Consider the following 19,096-nt stretch of genomic DNA (forward strand, 5'->3'; position numbering starts at 1 on the left):
GTCTCTCTCTCGCTCTGTCTCTCTCTCTCTCTCTGTCTCTCGCTCTGTCTGTCTGTCTCTCCCTCTCTCTCTCTCCCCCCCCCCCCCTCCCCCAGGACTCCAAGATGGGCTTTGGCATCGCCGTGTCGGGGGGGCGGGACAACCCCAACGTGGACAGCGGCGAGACGTCAATCATCGTGTCTGACGTGCTGCAGGGGGGGCCGGCCGACGGCATGCTGTTGTGAGTTACTGTAACCATGGCAACCCTAACGGTGTAGTGACGACGGAGACACTCTGAGACCCTTTCACTGCCACACGACGGCCGGTTAACCCTTTCACTGTCACAATACAGAAGGTTAGCCCTTTACTATCACACAACCGACGGCGATGCTGCATCATTAGCTCCGCGGATGCGGAGCTAATGATGGAGCATCGCCGTCGGTTGTGTGATAGCATAGTGTTAACCTTCTGCCGTGTGGCAGTGCAAGGGTTAACCAGGGCTGTTGTAGGTTACTGCAGAGACCAGCTGCTGTGAACGGTGTAGTGATTAATAACAAGCCATCCTTTGGAGTAGAGATGTTGTGAGCTGCTGCAGACAGTGTATTGTTTTAGTCGCGGTAGTTTAGTGTAGTAGGTTATTATCACCTACATGCAAGAACCTTCTCTCCTGTGTCTCCCCTACTGCCTCCCTCTCAGCCCTCCTACTGTCTCAATGTGTGTGTGTGTGTGTGTGTGTGTGTGTGTGTGTGTGTGTGTGTGTGTGTGTGTGTGTGTGTGTGTGTGTGTGTGTGTGTGTGTGTGTGTGTGTGTGTGTGTGTGTGTGTGTGTGTGTGTGTGTGTGTGTGTGTGTGTGTGAGTGATCGATAGCAGTCTGGTTCATCCCCCTAGCTTATTAGTGCTCATACTCAGCTAGCTTCTTTTTATTTTATCAAATTTTTTTTTATTTAATTTTTTCAACAACAATCAAAATACAATACGATAATACAAGGGACACCACAAGACAATACTTCAACTATATTAACTACAATAACGACACATTCAGAAATAATAAAAATAACAACGGCAATACTAGGGCTGACCTTCAAATTTATTTTTGGCATTCGAAGCTTCGGGGCCGAGATTCGATTTTAATTCGAAGCTTTGAGATTAAAAAATAAATAAATAAAAATTATTAATATATTTTTTTAAATGTTTATGTTGTGGGACTTGTACAGCACTTTGTTCAACTTTGTTTTTAAATGTGCTCTATAAATAAAATGGATTGGATTAATTACTCTCCGTTACACAGCCAAAAACATTACATTACATAATGCAACCTTCGTCTATAAAGCAAACAATTATATAAATATTTATATGTAGTTAATAGAGACAAAGGCAGAATTCGACTTAATTTTTTATTAAGACATGTTTTTATATGGGTCGGGACACTATAAAAAATACTATAGAGAATTGTCAGTGCTGTAAAGTTTAAACCTTTTTAAATCTTAGACTAACGAAACACTTTGCTTTCATGAAATATTGTAAGTCGTCATGTGAGGCTTTATAAAAGCAGCACAATGAACACAAATCTGTCAGTGCCGAGTCCGACCTCATCTTAAATAACAATCAGCATTGCTTGTTGTAGTTAACAAAGAGAGGCAGAGTTGAAGAAAAAAATAATAATAATAGATTTAAATTATTATAATTATTTTTTATATTCGAATTTTATTTTCCCATTCGAATCCCATGCCCACCGAACGAAGCTTCGAAGTAGCAGCACTAATAATCATACAAAACAAAAGGAAATAATAAATACAGATCTAAACTTAACTAATAAATACAAAATACAAATATACCAAATAAAAATTAAAACACACCACAAACACAAAAGACATTAGACATTAGACGGACATCCTCCCCCCCCCCGCCCCCCCCCCCAGGACCAACACCCCACCCCCACTCCGCCACTACATGGAGCTCTTGAGCAACTCGGGCGCTCCTATATAAACATTACCAGCAGCACAAACTAAAAACAAAGTGCCGATCTACCCTCGCAACTGCAAAATAAGCATAACATAATTATAACATAATTATAACATAGCTGTAACTGTAGCTGTGGCCCACATTAAACGTTGGCTAACTGCCAGGGCAACAACAGCGGTCGGCGTCCGGTGGGACCCCATCTTAGCTGAAACATTGTAAAAATTATTGATTATGCAGCAAAAAAGACATGAAACAGAGTAAATCCAATCATTTAACAACAGTCACCGTCAATAGACTCTAGTCTCGCAGCCGGTGCGTCAGGCCGACTAACACCCGCCGCGTTAAATAAACCTCAATTCCCGCGCATGCCCAGTCGGGGCGAGAGAACGGCTAGCTTGAATGAGCACATGTTGTCCAGCACACACGAGGTTAGCTTGATGTGACTGAGCACAATGTGATTTCCGCACATAGCCTTGTCCAGTTAGCACACATGGCTACGTGCAGCACTCCAGCAATTGACCAGCTAGCTTAATTTAACAGAAAAAATAATCAAATAAACATAAGGCCAGCTTAGCCTGTCACGATAGCACACAGTGTCACTCCACTTACTTGTTGTGTCTATTCGTTCATATAGTCCGGTGGCTTAGCGCCAGATTTGAGAAGGATGTGGAACGCGCCGGACAAAAGCACCACATTTTTCCCACGTGTTCATCATCATCATAGCTTTCATTTTGGGGTAGGGGCCACGTCATCATGATGGATTTCAAGATGGCCGCCATGTAAAATCATGGTTCTGCCCATTAATAAATATATTGGTCCATAGCGCGCTCAATATTTGAGCGAACACAAAGGTATTGGTATCCCTGTAAACTAGAGAAGCTTTCCATTGGTATCATTTATCATTTAATAGGCAATGATTAAAAATTATGTTACATTTTCGCCTAGAAAAAACTGCCATGCTCATCTTCCAAAAGGTCCCTTGCCTGTTCACATGAATATATCAGAGTGAACATTGGTTTTATAGGTACCCACAAGCCTCTTCTTTCCAGACATACCCACTTTGTCCAACTTGCATGCTATTTGGGGCAATAATCAAGCAGGTTTGTGCATGTGGTACAAATGTTACAAAAAAAATAAGGAGAAAAAGTGGATAATAAAAAAAATATCTGTTGTAATCTTGTCGAGACAAAATGTCCTTACTTCACTGGCAGATGATTTTGCGCCGGCAAGTTTCTTGTTTCAAGATGTTCTCTTTCTTCCTTTTCTTTTCCTTGAGAAGATGTCTTGAAACTAGTCCGATTCTTGAAACAAGCAGCGTCCTCTGCCGCTGCAGGAAGATAACGCCAAGATAACGTCTAGAAACGGCACGATGACAACATTGTTAACTTGCCTTGTTTGCACTGCAGTGTACAGTATCTCTCCGGTATTCAGCGTAAAGGTCCTCTCCGCTCAAAAACATGTTTCTTCTACACTTAACTCCTCTTGGAGGCATGCCTTTGACTATACGGGTTGTTATTCGTGCAGAACTTGTCACCAGAGCGCCCTTTTCACATGCTTCCCCTGTAGGGGGGGGGGGGGGGGAGGGGGCTTCTCACTACCTTCTCAGAATCTGAGCCACCTGTGTAATTTATAAGTTGATACATCTAGTGATCGATGTATTTTCTTAGTGATAACAAGATTGTGTAAGCTAAGACGTGTTGTGTTTGGGTGAAATTCATTTTTGGCAAACCTTTTGGTATACAAAGATCAAGTTAACCAGCGTGGGGGAAGATGTGACCCTTTGGAAAAACCAAATGAATTGTTATTTAATATACAATATCTTTAAAGTGTGGAGGAGATCTTTAAGGACTGACTTGTTTATACTGTACGCACACATTTAAATAGAGCTGTACAGTATCATAGAAATAAAATAGTGGATTCTATGTGAGGGTGTGTTTTCTCTTTAAGCTGTAAACACCAGCTGTGTGTGGTCCCCCAGGGCACCCGGGTTTAGGGCTTTGATTTCCTTCCAAAACCACCCAAACTAAATATGTATCCATCTGCTGCCCTGCAAGGTGGTAAAGATTATTAAATTGAATTACATTGAAACTGTAATTGTATTGACCTTGAGGAGAAGGAAGGGAGCCACTGAAAATTACTAATATAAACTACAGGTCTGTTGCTGCAGACGGATGTACAGTAGTCACTCAAAACGACCATGATATAAACTATAGGCCTGTTTATGATTTATAAATATTTAAGATTCCCTTTATTGTCTGCAAAGAGGAATTTGTTCTGGCCAAAATACTGCTGCATAACTAATACAATACAGTACTGCTGCATAACTAATACAATAATGCTGCATAATTAATACAATAATGCTGCATAACTAATACAATAATGCTGCATAACTAATACAGTACTGCTGCATAACTAATACAATACTGCTGCATAACTAATACAATACTGCTGCATAACTAATACAATACTGCTGCATAACTAATACAATAATGCTGCATAACTAATACAATAATGCTGCATAACTAATACAATAATGCTGCATAACTAATACAAGACAATACTTCTGCATAACTAATACAATACTGCTGCATAACTAATACAATACTGCTGCATAACTAATACAATAATGCTGCATAACTAATACAGTACTGCTGCATAACCAATACAATAATGCTGCATAACTAATACAGTACTGCTGCATAACTAATACAATAATGCTGCATAACTAATACAGTACTGCTGCATAACTAATACAATAAGGTACTGCTGCATAACCAATACAATAATGCTGCATAACCAATACAATACTGCTGCATAACTAATACAATAATGCTGCATAACTAATACAATACTGCTGCATAACTAATACAATAATGCTGCATAACTAATACAGTACTGCTGCATAACTAATACAATAATGCTGCATAACTAATACAGTACTGCTGCATAACTAATACAATACTTCTGCATAAGTAATACAAGACAAATGATGATACAATAATACAATTCAATACAACACCAACATAACACAGGACGGTACAATACAATATATTGCAATACAATACAACATTGGACAGTTCAATACATCGCACCACTAATGCTGTATATTGCAACATAACCAATAACGGCTAACAGTAAAAATCAATAAATCCACTGTTCCATGCTCTGTCCTAATCATCAATATGTGTGTGTGTGTGTGTGTGTGTTGTGCAGTGAGAACGACCGTGTCATCCAGGTCAACTCCATCGCCATGGACAACGTGCCTCATTCCTTCGCCGTGCAGTCACTGCGCAAGTGTGGCAAGGTGGCCAAGATAGTGAGTATGGCTTTGCTTCCCATCGACACTGAGCCTTTTCTCTTCAGAAGAGGGCTGCTGCTGTCACATACTGCTGGGTTTACCCAGGTTTAGTTAACCCGTTCACTGCCACACGACAGAAGGTTAACCCTTTACTATCACACAACCAACGGCGATGCTCCATCATTAGCTCCGCGTGCTGTCGTGTGGCAGTGAAAGGGTTAAACTGTTGTCACATAAGGCTGGGTTTACCCTGGTTTAGTTAAACTGTTGTCACATAAGGCTGGGTTTACCCTGGTTTAGTTAAACTGTTGTCACATAAGGCTGGGTTTACCCTGGTTTAGTTAAACTGTTGTCACATAAGGCTGGGTTTACCCTGGTTTAGTTAAACTGTTGTCACATAAGGCTGGGTTTACCCTGGTTTAGTTAAACTGTTGTCACATAAGGCTGGGTTTACCCTGGTTTAGTTAAACTGTTGTCACATAAGGCTGGGTTTACCCTGGTTTAGTTAAACTGTTGTCACATAAGGCTGGGTTTACCCTGGTTTAGTTAAACTGTTGTCACATAAAACAAAAACAACAATTAATTCAATTTGCAATTGAACATGATTTCAAAATGATTTGTGCGGCAGCACCCCCCTCAGGTCACATGGGTAGTTGCCTCTCTGACACCACCTACTGAATACCCAGAGTAGGAGATGAGCCATGGGGTCTATTTATGTCTGTAAATGCTGTGTAGCGTGGAGGCCTACTGTACATGAGTAGGGAGAGAGAGGGAGAATGGCTTATAACAATGATTTTTGAATATGTTTGCTAATGAAGTAATTATTTATTATCATCAACTATCTAGTTTTTATAGTGTAACTGTTGTGAAGGGCCAGATTAAACCGAATATATATATTTATTTATATATATATATTTAATTGTATTTGTATATTCTCTAATATTCCCTGATATCCCTTGTATATTCCTTGTACAATATGCATTGAATATCCATTCTAGCCTACTGAACATCCCATAATAGTCTCCATTCTACTATTGGTCGAGACCTTGGTGCCAGGCTGCCATACCCCTCAGACCCAGTTCAAACGTACCGCTCGACATGTACGAACAAGTCCTAGTTCCGCGTAGGAATTTGGCTACCGCACCACTAATGGGACTATTTGTTCATAGTGCGTATATATACTGCGCTACTAAAGTAGGACTTTCTTTTCAGTCCAGTTTCTTACCCTCCAATAGAGTCACAGACGTAAAGCCTCCCCGCGATGCCACGTGTGGGAGTAAGGCCAAGTTCGGCCTACCATCGGTATTGAGACATCGTGTATATTAATATTTGAATAGTCATATTTGGCACTATATCGTCGAGTTGGACGTAGTCTATTAAGCTAATAATAGTCTGTTAATATATAGTGCTTCGTGCGGTGAGAATACTACCGTAGTCAGTACCCCATCGTTTCGGGCAGAGAACTGGCTGCTTACCCAGGGTGGTTGACCCTATGTGAAGCTGCACCCGAGGAGCCCCAGAGCCGACGAGCGAGTGGACCTGTATACCGGATTATTCTACCGACGACAGCCCGCCTTCCCAGGCACGGATTATGCTTTGGATACTTTGATTATTCTATGGATAAAGACCCCCGACACTACCGTGTGTTGGAACCCCCCCCCCTGGAGAGGACGCAAGGTGAGGAGACGCTCTGCAAGACGAGGTCTCTCCACATCTCTCCCCCGTGGACCGGAGAGAGCCGGCCCACAAAGAGTCCACCTGCTTTCATCTGTGGTCCAAGGATCGCCGGCGCATTGAACGGCACTACAGTGGGTTCACCTGGGATACCCTTGGCCGGACGAGGCAGCTGGATTATACCCCCCCCCCCTCCTACTCCTGTCGGCTTACAAGCGACCGGATTAACCCCCTCTAGTGTATCCAGCCTATAATCATTAAAGTATCATTGCTGTTATTCCTTAACTATTCCAGGTCGTATATTTACCACCTGCGCCTTCAGAGATTGGACATTATCTATTGATATACCGACGAATACTCCTTGCCATAAAAGTGCATACTATTTCAATTCATAAATGTAATTAAGTGATTAAGTGCTTATTCTACACACCATCGCTGTGTAGGAAATAAAGACCTGTTTCTAATTCGTACATTTGTGTTGGATCCGTTTCATCTACGTGAGAGTGTTCATGATAATATATTTATGCCGTGTACTGGGTGGCCGAATATTAAGTACAAAGGTAGTGGTAGTAAGTATCATATCTAGTAATACAGTCAGGGAATTGTACCCCTCAGTTATAATTGGTCCTTCGAGCCGGAGGGTAATTAGTGTAATATTAATATAGTGTTATTAATATTGAAATGGCCTATGATGAACACTCCACGAAACGATCCTCCTAACCAACGCCCGCAGCGCGAACGACGGCTCCCTCAGTACTTAGAGGCTTACGCTGTCAGTCAACAACCTAGTCTTCTACTAACAGTAAACGCGGTAAAACTAGAAAGTAAAAGTATGTCTAACCCCAACGCCCAGACTACCCCGACCATAGAGGCCCCTACGGGCTCTAATGTAACTGACCAAGTTCACGGTGGGGACCAGTGGGAACCAGACATGACTTCACACCCCGCCAGTACTGAAGAAGTAGTCCCCGATGAGTCCCGGGAGGAATACAACGCTACCGAGAGAGAACTCGGCACGGAAGAAGACGGGGAGAGCACCGTGGAGATAAGAGCTCCAAGGCTCCGCAAGGAGTACCCCGAGGGAAGGCTCCCCTATACAACCGCCTTCTCCCAGCGAGGCAGAGAGGACCCTACAGCAGGCATTCCTCGTCAGCCTGAAAGCCTCTACTGAACGCGATAGACTCCAGGGTGAACGCGATCGATTGCAGCTACAGCAACGGAGCGAAGAAGAGCACATACGCCTGGAAATAAGACGCATTCAGATGGAAGAGAATGTGGCCCGAGACCGAGCAGACAGCCAGCGAGCAGCTGCTGGTGCTCTACGGGAAGCAGAGCGCGACAGACAGCAAGCGCAACTAATAGAACAGCTGATCAGACGGACAACACCCTCTCGTCTAGACACACCTCCAGGGCGGCATCCCCTAGCCGAGTAAACAACCCTGAACTTGACCAACAGACGAGGTCTATACCCCCCACAGACCACCTCCCCCCACCGGTCCAAGCGAGACCTAGCAACCGGGAAGGAGCAGCATATCCTGTGGAGAGGCTAAACCAGAGACTACAAGCACTGGATGACCTAACTGAAGACGAAGAGGAAGAGGAGGAGAACCGCGCCCGAAGACAGCACAGTACTCTACCGGACCAGGAGGTCCGGTACAGCCCAGGCTATACTCCCGCGGAGCTGCGCTACAGACCCCCGACTCTATACACGGGTGAGCACGACGCACGACCCGCACCGAGGAACAGCACCTGGACAAGCGGGCCATGGTACACTGCCGGTACCAGCCCATACCAAGGAGCGGGAGGAGACTCGCCTAGGAGGCCTCTCCCCCAACGCTCGCCGATGTATCCACAGTCAGCGTCATACATTGGCACGCCTATGGTACCCGACTTCACCCAAGAGAACCGGGCCCAGTATACAGAACTCCGCATGTGTCTGGAGACCATGTTGGTGGATGTATTGGATGAACGCCACAAATACGCCATCCTACTGCAGCACTTAAAGGTGCCCCGCGCACATAATATAGCGCTCGCCTACGCGACTTCCACCACCCCATACACAGCAGCGCTGGTAGCATTGGACCAGAGGTATGGGCGCATATGGGATTACGTGATCCAGGAGATCCGACACATCGACCGCTTACCCCCAGCAATAGACAATCGAGCACTGGACGACCTGTCCATCAGAGTGCAGTCCCTGGTAGGGATGTTGGGAGCGCAAAGAGAGAAGGGGAAGTATGAACTTTACGCCAACTCAAATGTGGAAAGGATCCTGGAGAAGCTGCCGCCCGCTTGTCAGGAGCGCTTTAGGCGGCAGAGGGACCACAGAGACCCGAATGGCCCCGAACCGAACCTCCTCGATCTAGCAGACTTCCTGGCGAGAGAAGTCAGCAGCCTACGGCTAGATACATTCGGACGGAGCACCCCTGGCTCCAGAGAAGGAACCAGACGACTAAATGATGGAAGAAGATCGGTGACTGTGATGCACCAATCGGAGTCAGTACCGAGCAGCAGGAGCCACAGTACCCCCTCCAGAACGGAGAAGTGGAAGATAGTGTGCCCCTACTGTGAGAAAGAACACTGGCTAGCGCAATGTGACTCCTTCCCCAAGCTGAACGCGGAGGAAGCAGGTCAATGGATAAAGTCCAACAAGCGCTGTTTTCGCTGTGCGCGCTCACACATGGCAGCCGAATGCCGCTTAAAGAAAAGGTGCACCAAGTGCGATGGAGCCCATCTGGACATACTTCACGACAGTAACAGACGGCGCCCTTCACCTGCACCATCCAGCCGCAAAGCGAGCGTCATGTACATCGATCCCGCCAGCAGCAGTGGAGCCCGAGTACTCCTAAAAGTAGTGCGTGTGACACTAAGCTACCAGAATAAAGTCCTGGACACTTACGCCGTCCTCGATGACGGGTCAGAGAAGACCCTGCTGCTCGCCTCCGCTGCGGCCCAGCTAGGGCTGCGGGGAAGCGAAACCCAAATGACAATTCGGACAATAAGACGAGATTTGAAGACGATAAAGGGCGAGAATGTCTCATTCTCTATCGCAGCAAGCGGCCAGCCTGAGCGACGGTACCAGATTGCAGACGCTTTCACCAGCCAAGAAATAGGACTGTCGCGGTACACATACCCCGTCGCCAAGCTGATGGAGAAATATGCACATCTGCGCAAGTTACCGATCCCGCTCATAGACAATGCTATGCCGACCCTGTTGATAGGCTCCGACCATGCAGACCTCATTGTCCCGATAGACCGGGTTCATACCGGACCCCGAGGCTGTCCTGCAGCAGTCGAGACCCGTTTGGGATGGACTCTCCAAGGCCCGCTCGCCAAATCTCTCAACCGAAGTACAGCCACTAGATGTCTCCACTCTAGAGTCACAGAGGGAGAAACCGCACTCCTGCAACACGTAGAGCGGCTATGGAGCTTGGAACAAATGCCCTTTAAGAATGGAAAGAAAGACATTCGCTCTAAAGATGACATTTACGCCATTCACCTCCTCGAGACAGGGACCAAGAGAGTCCCGGTCAACGGCGTGTTGAGATACGCCACGCCACTCCTGCGGCGAGAAGGAATGCCTACTTTCCACGCCAAGACAGACGCCATAGAACGGTACCTGCTGAACACGGAGCGGCGCTTAGCCAAGAACCCCGCCCAAGAGAGTGTATACCGCGCTGAGATTGAGAAGCTCATCACAGCGGGACACGTCACAAAGATGGACATTAAAGAGGCTGACCAGACCACTGAATCGTGGTACGTGCCCCACCACAAGGTCCATCACAACGGTAAAGACCGCATAGTATTTAACTGCAGCTACCAGATCGGATCCCAAAATCTGAATAAAGAGTTACTGCCCGGTCCCACACTCGGCCCCTCCCTACTCGGCGTTCTACTCCGCTTCCGCCAGGAAAAGGTGGCCAGCAGCGGGGACATTAAAGGAATGTTCCTGCAGGTGAGATTAGTAGAGGCGGACAAGCCCCTGTTACGGTTCCTATGGAGAGAGAAGCCAGGAGATGAGCACCCAGCCATCTACCAATGGGAAGTCCTCCCCTTCGGAACGACGTGCAGCCCCTGCTGTGCGACATTTGCACTACAGAAACATGTAGCAGAGGACCCAGCAGCGGACGAAGAGGTCCGACACAGCGTAAAGAACAGCTTCTACGTAGACAACTGTCTACAAAGCCTTTCAACCCAGGAAGAAGCCGAGGCTCTCCTGATTAAACTCCGCGCCTCATTGATCAAAGGCGGCTTTGATCTCAGGCAGTGGGCCAGCAGCGATCCGCAAGTACTGCGCAGCCTCTCCTCCGAGGACAAGGCAGCCAGCAGCGAGACCTGGATGGCTACAATCCCGGGAGAAGCCCAGGAGATGACCCTGGGATTGGTGTGGCGATTCAAAACAGATTCGCTTCACTACAGACACAAGCCCCTGACTACGGAGCAGGGAAGGCCGGCGGCGGCGCCGACCACCAGACGGAGTGTGTACACAACACTCGCCCGACAATATGACCCGCTAGGATGTATTCTACCGTACACCACCAGGGCAAAAATGATTGTACGAGCATTGTGGGACAAGGACCAGGGCTGGGACGACCCCATTCCCGCACACCTTGCATCCACCTGGAGAGAGTGGGAGATGGAGCTCCACTCACTCCCAGGCGTTAATATGCGCCGAAGCTACTTCCCACCCAAGGTGAGGCCAGAGACATGTAAAATGGACTTACACGTCTTCAGTGACGCCTCAGAGGTCGCATACGGATCAGTAGCCTACTTGCGGGCCCAAGACCAAGGGGGAGAGATCTACACAGCATTTGTCCTCGCCCGCTCGAGAATAGCCCCACGCAAGCAACAATCTATCCCACGTCTAGAGCTCTGCGCAGCCCTAGCCGGAGCGCACCTAGCCACGCTCATCCAACGTGAGCTCACCATACCGGTGTCTAGAACAATCCTGTGGTCAGATTCCACGACGGTACTCGCCTGGATCAAATCGGACTCATGCAAGTACAAAGTCTTCGTGGGAGTCAGAGTCACCGAGATTCAAGACTTAACCGAAGAGTTAACCGGAGAAACAGAGTGGCGCTACGTTGATACAAAACAGAACCCAGCTGACGTCATCACCCGGGGGATGCCCCTGGATGACCTCACCCGTCGCAATGTCTACAGTGACGGCCCCGCATTCCTAAGACTCCCGGAAGGACAGTGGCCCATGCCTATCCCGAGGGAAGCAAGTCCAGAGGAGGTGGAAATTAAGAAGTCTGTGTTCTGTGGATTGAGCACCGTAGCCTCCACCGACCCTAACATAAACGATTGCACGTCCATAGAGAGTGCACAACAAAGAACATTCCTGCGGTACCACCCGGAGTGCAAGTCCCCCGCTGATATGTCAGCAGCTAACTACGAGGAAGCAGAATTGCTTCTACTGCAGCGAGCCCAGAGAGACTTGTTCCCCGATGAATTGGCCTGTCTACAGGGAGGAAAGCCCGTCCCATCCGACAGCAGATTAATTCACCTGGCCCCCGAGAGCGACGCTCACACCCTCATCAGAGTGGGTGGTCACCTACGCAGAGCCCCCAATCTACCGGATGACATTAAATACCCGATCGTATTGAACAGCCGACACAAGGTCACAGAGCTGATTATAAAGAAATACGATGAGGATGTACATCACGCAGGAGCAGAAAGAGTCTTCGCGGAAATCAGACGTCGTTACTGGATCCTACAAGGAAGAGAGGCGGTACGACGCTTCCAACAAACATGTCTAGACTGCCGCAAGTGGCGCGCGCAGCCCAGCATACCAAGGATGGCTGACCTTCCTCCATGTCGCCTCCGAATCGGTGACAAGCCATTCCACTCAACGGGTATGGACTGCTTTGGCCCGCTGCACATAAAGAAAGGAAGAGGAACCGAGAAGCGGTGGGGTATTGTATTCAAATGCATGACCACCAGAGCGATACACATCGAGCTTCTCCCGACCATGAGCACAGACTCATTCTTTATGGCCTTCCGTAGATTCATATCACGGAAAGGAAGACCGTCTACCCTATTGTCCGATCATGGGACAAACTTTAAAGGCGGCGAAAGAGAGCTGAGAGAGAGCTTCCAAGCTATGGGCCCAGAACTTAAGACCCACCTCGCTCCAGCACAGGTTGATTTCCAATTCAACCCCCCAAACGCACCCCACTTCGGTGGCACTTGGGAACGAGAAGTGCGCTCCATAAAGACAGCCCTGTACGCAGTACTTGGGGCCCAGACTGTGGCGGAAGAAGTCCTAATGACAGTCCTCACGGAGATTGAGGGAGTACTTAACTCGAAGCCCCTCGGATATGTCTCCAGTGATGTGGCGGATATCGACCCAGTTACCCCCAACACACTCCTGATGGGGCGGCTAGATCCCACATTACCCCAGACAATGTACCGGCCTGAAGAAGCGAACGGCCGACGAATGTGGAGGTACAGCCAAGTATTAGCCGACAAGTTTTGGAACAGTTTCCTACTGCACTACCTACCGTCTCTACAGACCCGCCAGAAGTGGGTAAAGGAGAGAGACAATTTGACAGAAGGAACAGTCGTCATGATTATTGATCAATCACTGCCCAGAGCTATGTGGCCGGCCGGCCGCGTAAGCAAAGTGATCACCGGTGCCGACGGCAAGGTCCGAGCAGCTGAAGTGCTCGTCCAGGGTCGCACTTACACCCGTCCCGTGGCAAGGCTCATAGAACTGCCTCGACTCCCAGACACAATCGATGATGACCATGACCCTACAACCCTATGACTTTGTGAAGTTGACTGACCCCTACAGCAAACCCTTATGTGTAAATAGACAACGCGATTAATCTGTCTCCGTTTAACTGATTAGGTCTGGGACCTATTCAGGGGGTGGCTGTTGTGAAGGGCCAGATTAAACCGAATATATATATTTATTTATATATATATATTTAATTGTATTTGTATATTCTCTAATATTCCCTGATATCCCTTGTATATTCCTTGTACAATATGCATTGAATATCCATTCTAGCCTACTGAACATCCCATAATAGTCTCCATTCTACTATTGGTCGAGACCTTGGTGCCAGGCTGCCATACCCCTCAGACCCAGTTCAAACGTACCGCTCGACATGTACGAACAAGTCCTAGTTCCGCGTAGGAATTTGGCTACCGCACCACTAATGGGACTATTTGTTCATAGTGCGTATATATACTGCGCTACTAAAGTAGGACTTTCTTTTCAGTCCAGTTTCTTACCCTCCAATAGAGTCACAGACGTAAAGCCTCCCCGCGATGCCACGTGTGGGAGTAAGGCCAAGTTCGGCCTACCATCGGTATTGAGACATCGTGTATATTAATATTTGAATAGTCATATTTGGCACTATATCGTCGAGTTGGACGTAGTCTATTAAGCTAATAATAGTCTGTTAATATATAGTGCTTCGTGCGGTGAGAATACTACCGTAGTCAGTACCCCATCGTTTCGGGCAGAGAACTGGCTGCTTACCCAGGGTGGTTGACCCTATGTGAAGCTGCACCCGAGGAGCCCCAGAGCCGACGAGCGAGTGGACCTGTATACCGGATTATTCTACCGACGACAGCCCGCCTTCCCAGGCACGGATTATGCTTTGGATACTTTGATTATTCTATGGATAAAGACCCCCGACACTACCGTGTGTTGGAACCCCCCCCCCTGGAGAGGACGCAAGGTGAGGAGACGCTCTGCAAGACGAGGTCTCTCCACATCTCTCCCCCGTGGACCGGAGAGAGCCGGCCCACAAAGAGTCCACCTGCTTTCATCTGTGGTCCAAGGATCGCCGGCGCATTGAACGGCACTACAGTGGGTTCACCTGGGATACCCTTGGCCGGACGAGGCAGCTGGATTATACCCCCCCCCCCCTCCTACTCCTGTCGGCTTACAAGCGACCGGATTAACCCCCTCTAGTGTATCCAGCCTATAATCATTAAAGTATCATTGCTGTTATTCCTTAACTATTCCAGGTCGTATATTTACCACCTGCGCCTTCAGAGATTGGACATTATCTATTGATATACCGACGAATACTCCTTGCCATAAAAGTGCATACTATTTCAATTCATAAATGTAATTAAGTGATTAAGTGCTTATTCTACACACCATCGCTGTGTAGGAAATAAAGACCTGTTTCTAATTCGTACATTTGTGTTGGATCCGTTTCATCTACGTGAGAGTGTTCATGATAATATATTTATGCCGTGTACTGGGTGGCCGAATATTAAGTACAAAGGTAGTGGTAGTAAGTATCATATCTAGTAATACAGTCAGGGAATTGTACCCCTCAGTTATAGTAACGTTTGGCTACTTGAACATACAGAGAAAGAACACACACACACACACACACCCTTCTGCTACAGGCCCATGCTCAGCACTGTCTCTCTTTCTCTCTCAGTCTCTATCTCTCTCTGTCTCTCTCGCTCTCCCTCTCTCTCTCTCTCTCTCTCTCTCTCGGCTCTCCTCTCTCTCTCTCGCTCTCACTCTCGTCTCTCTCTCTCTTGCTCTCGCTCTCGTCTCTCTCTCCCTCTCTCTCCCCCTCCCTCTCTCTCTCTCCCTCTCTCTCCCCCTCCCTCTCCACCCTTCTGCTACAGGCCCATGCTCAGCACGGTCTCTTTCTCTTTCTCTCCTCTCTCGCTCCTCTCTCTCTCTTTCTCTCTCTCGCTCCCGTCTCTATCGCTCTCTCCCCTCTCTCCCTCTCCCTCTCTCTCTCTATCTCTCTCTCTCTCTCTCTCTCTCTGTCTCTCTCTCTCTCTATCTCTCTCTCTCTCTCTCTCTCTCTGTCTCTCTCTGTCCTCTCTCTCTCTCTCTCTCTCTCTCTCTCTCTCTCTCTCTCTCTCTCTCTCTCTCTCTCTCTCTCTCTCTCTCTCTCTCTCTCTCTCTATCTCTCTCTCTCTCTCTCTCTCTCTATATCTCTCTCTCTCTCTCTATATATCTATCTCTGTCTCTCTCTCTCTCTCTCTCTCTCTCTCTCTCTCTCTCTCTCTCTCTCTCTCTCTATATCTCTCTCTGTCTCTCTCTGTCTCTCTCTCTCTCTCTCTCTCTCTCTCTGTCTCTCTCTCTCTCTCTCTCTCTCTCTCTCTCTCTCTCTCTCTCTCTCTCTCTCTCTCTCTCTGTGTGTTGGACAGACCCAGGGCTCTGCTGTGACCTCCACCACACACAGATGCAGCCTGCGGGGTGTTAATGACTCCTACTGTATCACAGGATTTAGACCTTGCTCAGGCTGTGTGTGTGTGTGTCCTGCTGTCCTACCCTTGTGGGGACCATGTTCTTGTTATCCTTGTAGGGACATTGGCCAGCTATTTTAGGGTTAGTAGTTCAAGTTAAAATAAGTGTTAGGGTTGGACATGTAGTCATTAGGGTTAGAGTTACAGAATACATGTAAGTCTATGTAATGTCCCCATATTTCACATAAACAAGTGTGTGTGTGTTCGGAGCTGTGTGTGTGCGCTCTGAGTCTGGGCGATTTTCACCCCCACCTTTCTGGGGATTTACATTTTTTTTTTTACATAATATGAAACTACAGGTTCATACCTTCAAAATAAATTGCCATCAATTGTAAAATTTGAGCCGATTTCAATCAATGTCCTATGAAACATTCTGGTAACATTCTAACCAAATCTTAGTTCAGGGCTTTGAAAGACAATTCAGCCATTTGATGAAATCAATGTCACTCTAGACCAATTCACACCTGGTAACAAAGGCCCAGCTTCCAGTCTGTCGTTCCTTTGTTATTCCAATGACTATCTTTTGACCCAAGAGGCCAGAGAGAGTTATTGATAAATCTAGGGTGCAGAGTCATTAGAAATGTTATTTTCTATACCTTATATATTACTCTGTTTATTGACCTGATAGTATTTTATTATTCGCCCTTTTTGCAAGTTATTTTCCATCCAGGTCTGACTGGCCATTGCAGGTGAGGGAGTTACTTAGTGCTGCACACCGGCTGTCTCTGCTCCTCAGTGAAAGCTTAGGGAAGTGATAAGCAGCCCAATCTGTATTTTTATACCAAATTCAAGTTCACGGTCAACTTTGATCAACTGCTTGTAGAACCTAAACAATGTATTGTGTAATGAAGTGATGTACATATTCATTTCAGAACAACCTGGGCTATCAGAATATATATGACTCAGTTATGTCGCATGAAGGTAGTATGTATTTATATCACTATATATACAAATAAACTAAAAACTAAAAAGATATCACACAATTGTATTAAAAACATAGAGAATAATAATAAATAAACAACAAACCTCAACCCTGTATTGTACAATGGACAACCCTGTATGTGCAATATCACTATATATCAAAAAGAATTATGCACATTTATAAAAAAATAAAATAAAATAGGTGTCCAACCTCATGGTCGTATCTGCCTGTTCTGTACAATATCACAACAAAATAATTATGCAAATGTTTTATAAAAACTAAATAGAGCCATACATCGAGCCATGGCCCTCATGGTTGTATCACATTTACTTCTATTTACAGTATATTGGTTCTTCAGAAGATCACTGTAAAACTACAATTGAAATAAATAAATTATATATCACATGGCAGTGTTGGAAAGTTCACTTTCTACATGAACTAGTTCAGTTCTCAGTTCAGAAATATGTGCGTCCAAGCGATACCGCTGAAAATGCGAGCACAGAAAGACTGAAAATGCTGTAACGCTGCCAACAAATGTACAAATAAACGTCCTTCCTGTTTTAGACTTCGCTCTTTTATTTTGACCCCCCCGACAGAATTGTTATTGTTGTTATCGCTAGCTTCCAAAAGACGGGAGAGAAACACTGCGGCTCACATGAGCTGCTCGCACACACACGCAGACACACACACACACACACACACACACACACACACACACACACACACACACACACACACACACACACACACACACACACACACACACGGTGACACACTCTGCCTCCCCCCTCTCTCTCTCTCTCTCTCTCTCTCTCTGAATGAAACGGAATGCATTTAGGTATCACTCCGGAATCACGTTTCAACCAACAGCACTAACGTTGCCGTCATGAGCCTACAGTGATCAAATAAATAAAACGTCCAACTCGCGCAATGACTCTGCAAAAAGTCGAGTCCCGTGGATATTATTGCGAGAGATCATTCATATGATACATTTATGAAAGCCAATGTGTTGTTTAGAAGGAGGGGGTAGCGATAGTCTGACAAGTCTCTGCGGGGGTCTAAACCCTATTTAAAGCACACCCTCTCTGTGTGTGGGTGTGGGTGTGGGTGTGTGTGTGTGTGTGTGTGTGTGTGTGTGTGTGTGTGTGGGTGTGTGGGTGGGTGTAGTTCTCTGGAGAACCGGGATAATTACAGACATATCTATCAAGAATTAAACCCATTTACAAGTCGTATTCAGTTTTGCAAATAAGGTAACAGATGTAGAACAGTTCAAAGCACTCAAAAATGCCATTTCTCTATTTTGATCAATTTCTGAAATGCGCGACAATTTGGGCATTCTGAGGAATCCTCTCTGCGTTTTTCACACGTTTGTTCTACCGCATGCAAACAGGAGTGCTGACCTTAATGCAGTCCTTCTCCCTCCATCTCTCCCTCCTCCCTCCTCCCCTCCCTCCCTCCCTCCTCCCTCCTCCCTCCCTCCCTCCCTCCCTCCCTCCCTCCCTCCCTCCTGCCCTCCCTCCCTCCCTCCCTCCCTCCCTCCCTCCCTCCCTCCCTCCCTCCCTCCCTCCCTCCCTCCCTCCCCTCCCTCCCTCCCTCCCTCCTCGTGCCCTCCCTCCCTCCCTCCTCCCTCCCTCCCTCCCTCCCTCCCTCCCTCCCTCCTGCCCTCCCTCCCTCCCTCCCTCCCTCCCTCCTGCCCTCCCTCCCTCCCTCCCTCCCTCCCTCCCTCCCTCCCTCCCTCCCTCCCTCCCTCCCTCGTGCCCTCCCTCGTGCCCTCCTCCCTCCCTCCCTCCCTCTCTCTCTCTCCCTCTCTCCCTCCCTCTCCCTCTCCCTCCCTACCTCCCTCCCTCCCTCTCTCTCTCCCTCTCCCTCCCTCCCTCCCTCTCTCTCCTCCCTCCCTCCTCCTCCTCCCTCCCTCCCTCCCTCCCTCCCTCTCTCCCTCCCTCCCTCTCTCCTCTCCCTCCCTCCCTCTCTCCTCTCCCTCCCTGCCCTCCAGCGGTGAAGCGACCACGCAAGGC

The 19,096-nt window shown here is 47.3% G+C and overlaps 1 protein-coding gene across 1 annotated transcript in view; it reads left to right on the forward strand.

Moving 5' to 3' along the window:
* Positions 1 to 19,096, forward strand: part of LOC311248943 (tight junction protein 1-like) — a gene marked incomplete at its 3' end in the record, with an annotated part of 73,490 nt that overhangs the window by 47,135 nt on the left and 7,259 nt on the right. The window contains exons 3-4 of the mRNA XM_084338188.1: positions 96 to 220; positions 5,155 to 5,257. Coding sequence (XP_084194314.1) covers positions 96 to 220; positions 5,155 to 5,257 — 228 coding nt within the window. The remainder of the gene's footprint in view (positions 1 to 95; positions 221 to 5,154; positions 5,258 to 19,096) is intronic.

Source organism: Notolepis coatsorum, assembly GCF_963971535.1.
Source record: "Notolepis coatsorum genome assembly, chromosome: 1".
Taxonomy (NCBI): Eukaryota; Metazoa; Chordata; class Actinopteri; order Aulopiformes; family Paralepididae; genus Notolepis; species Notolepis coatsorum.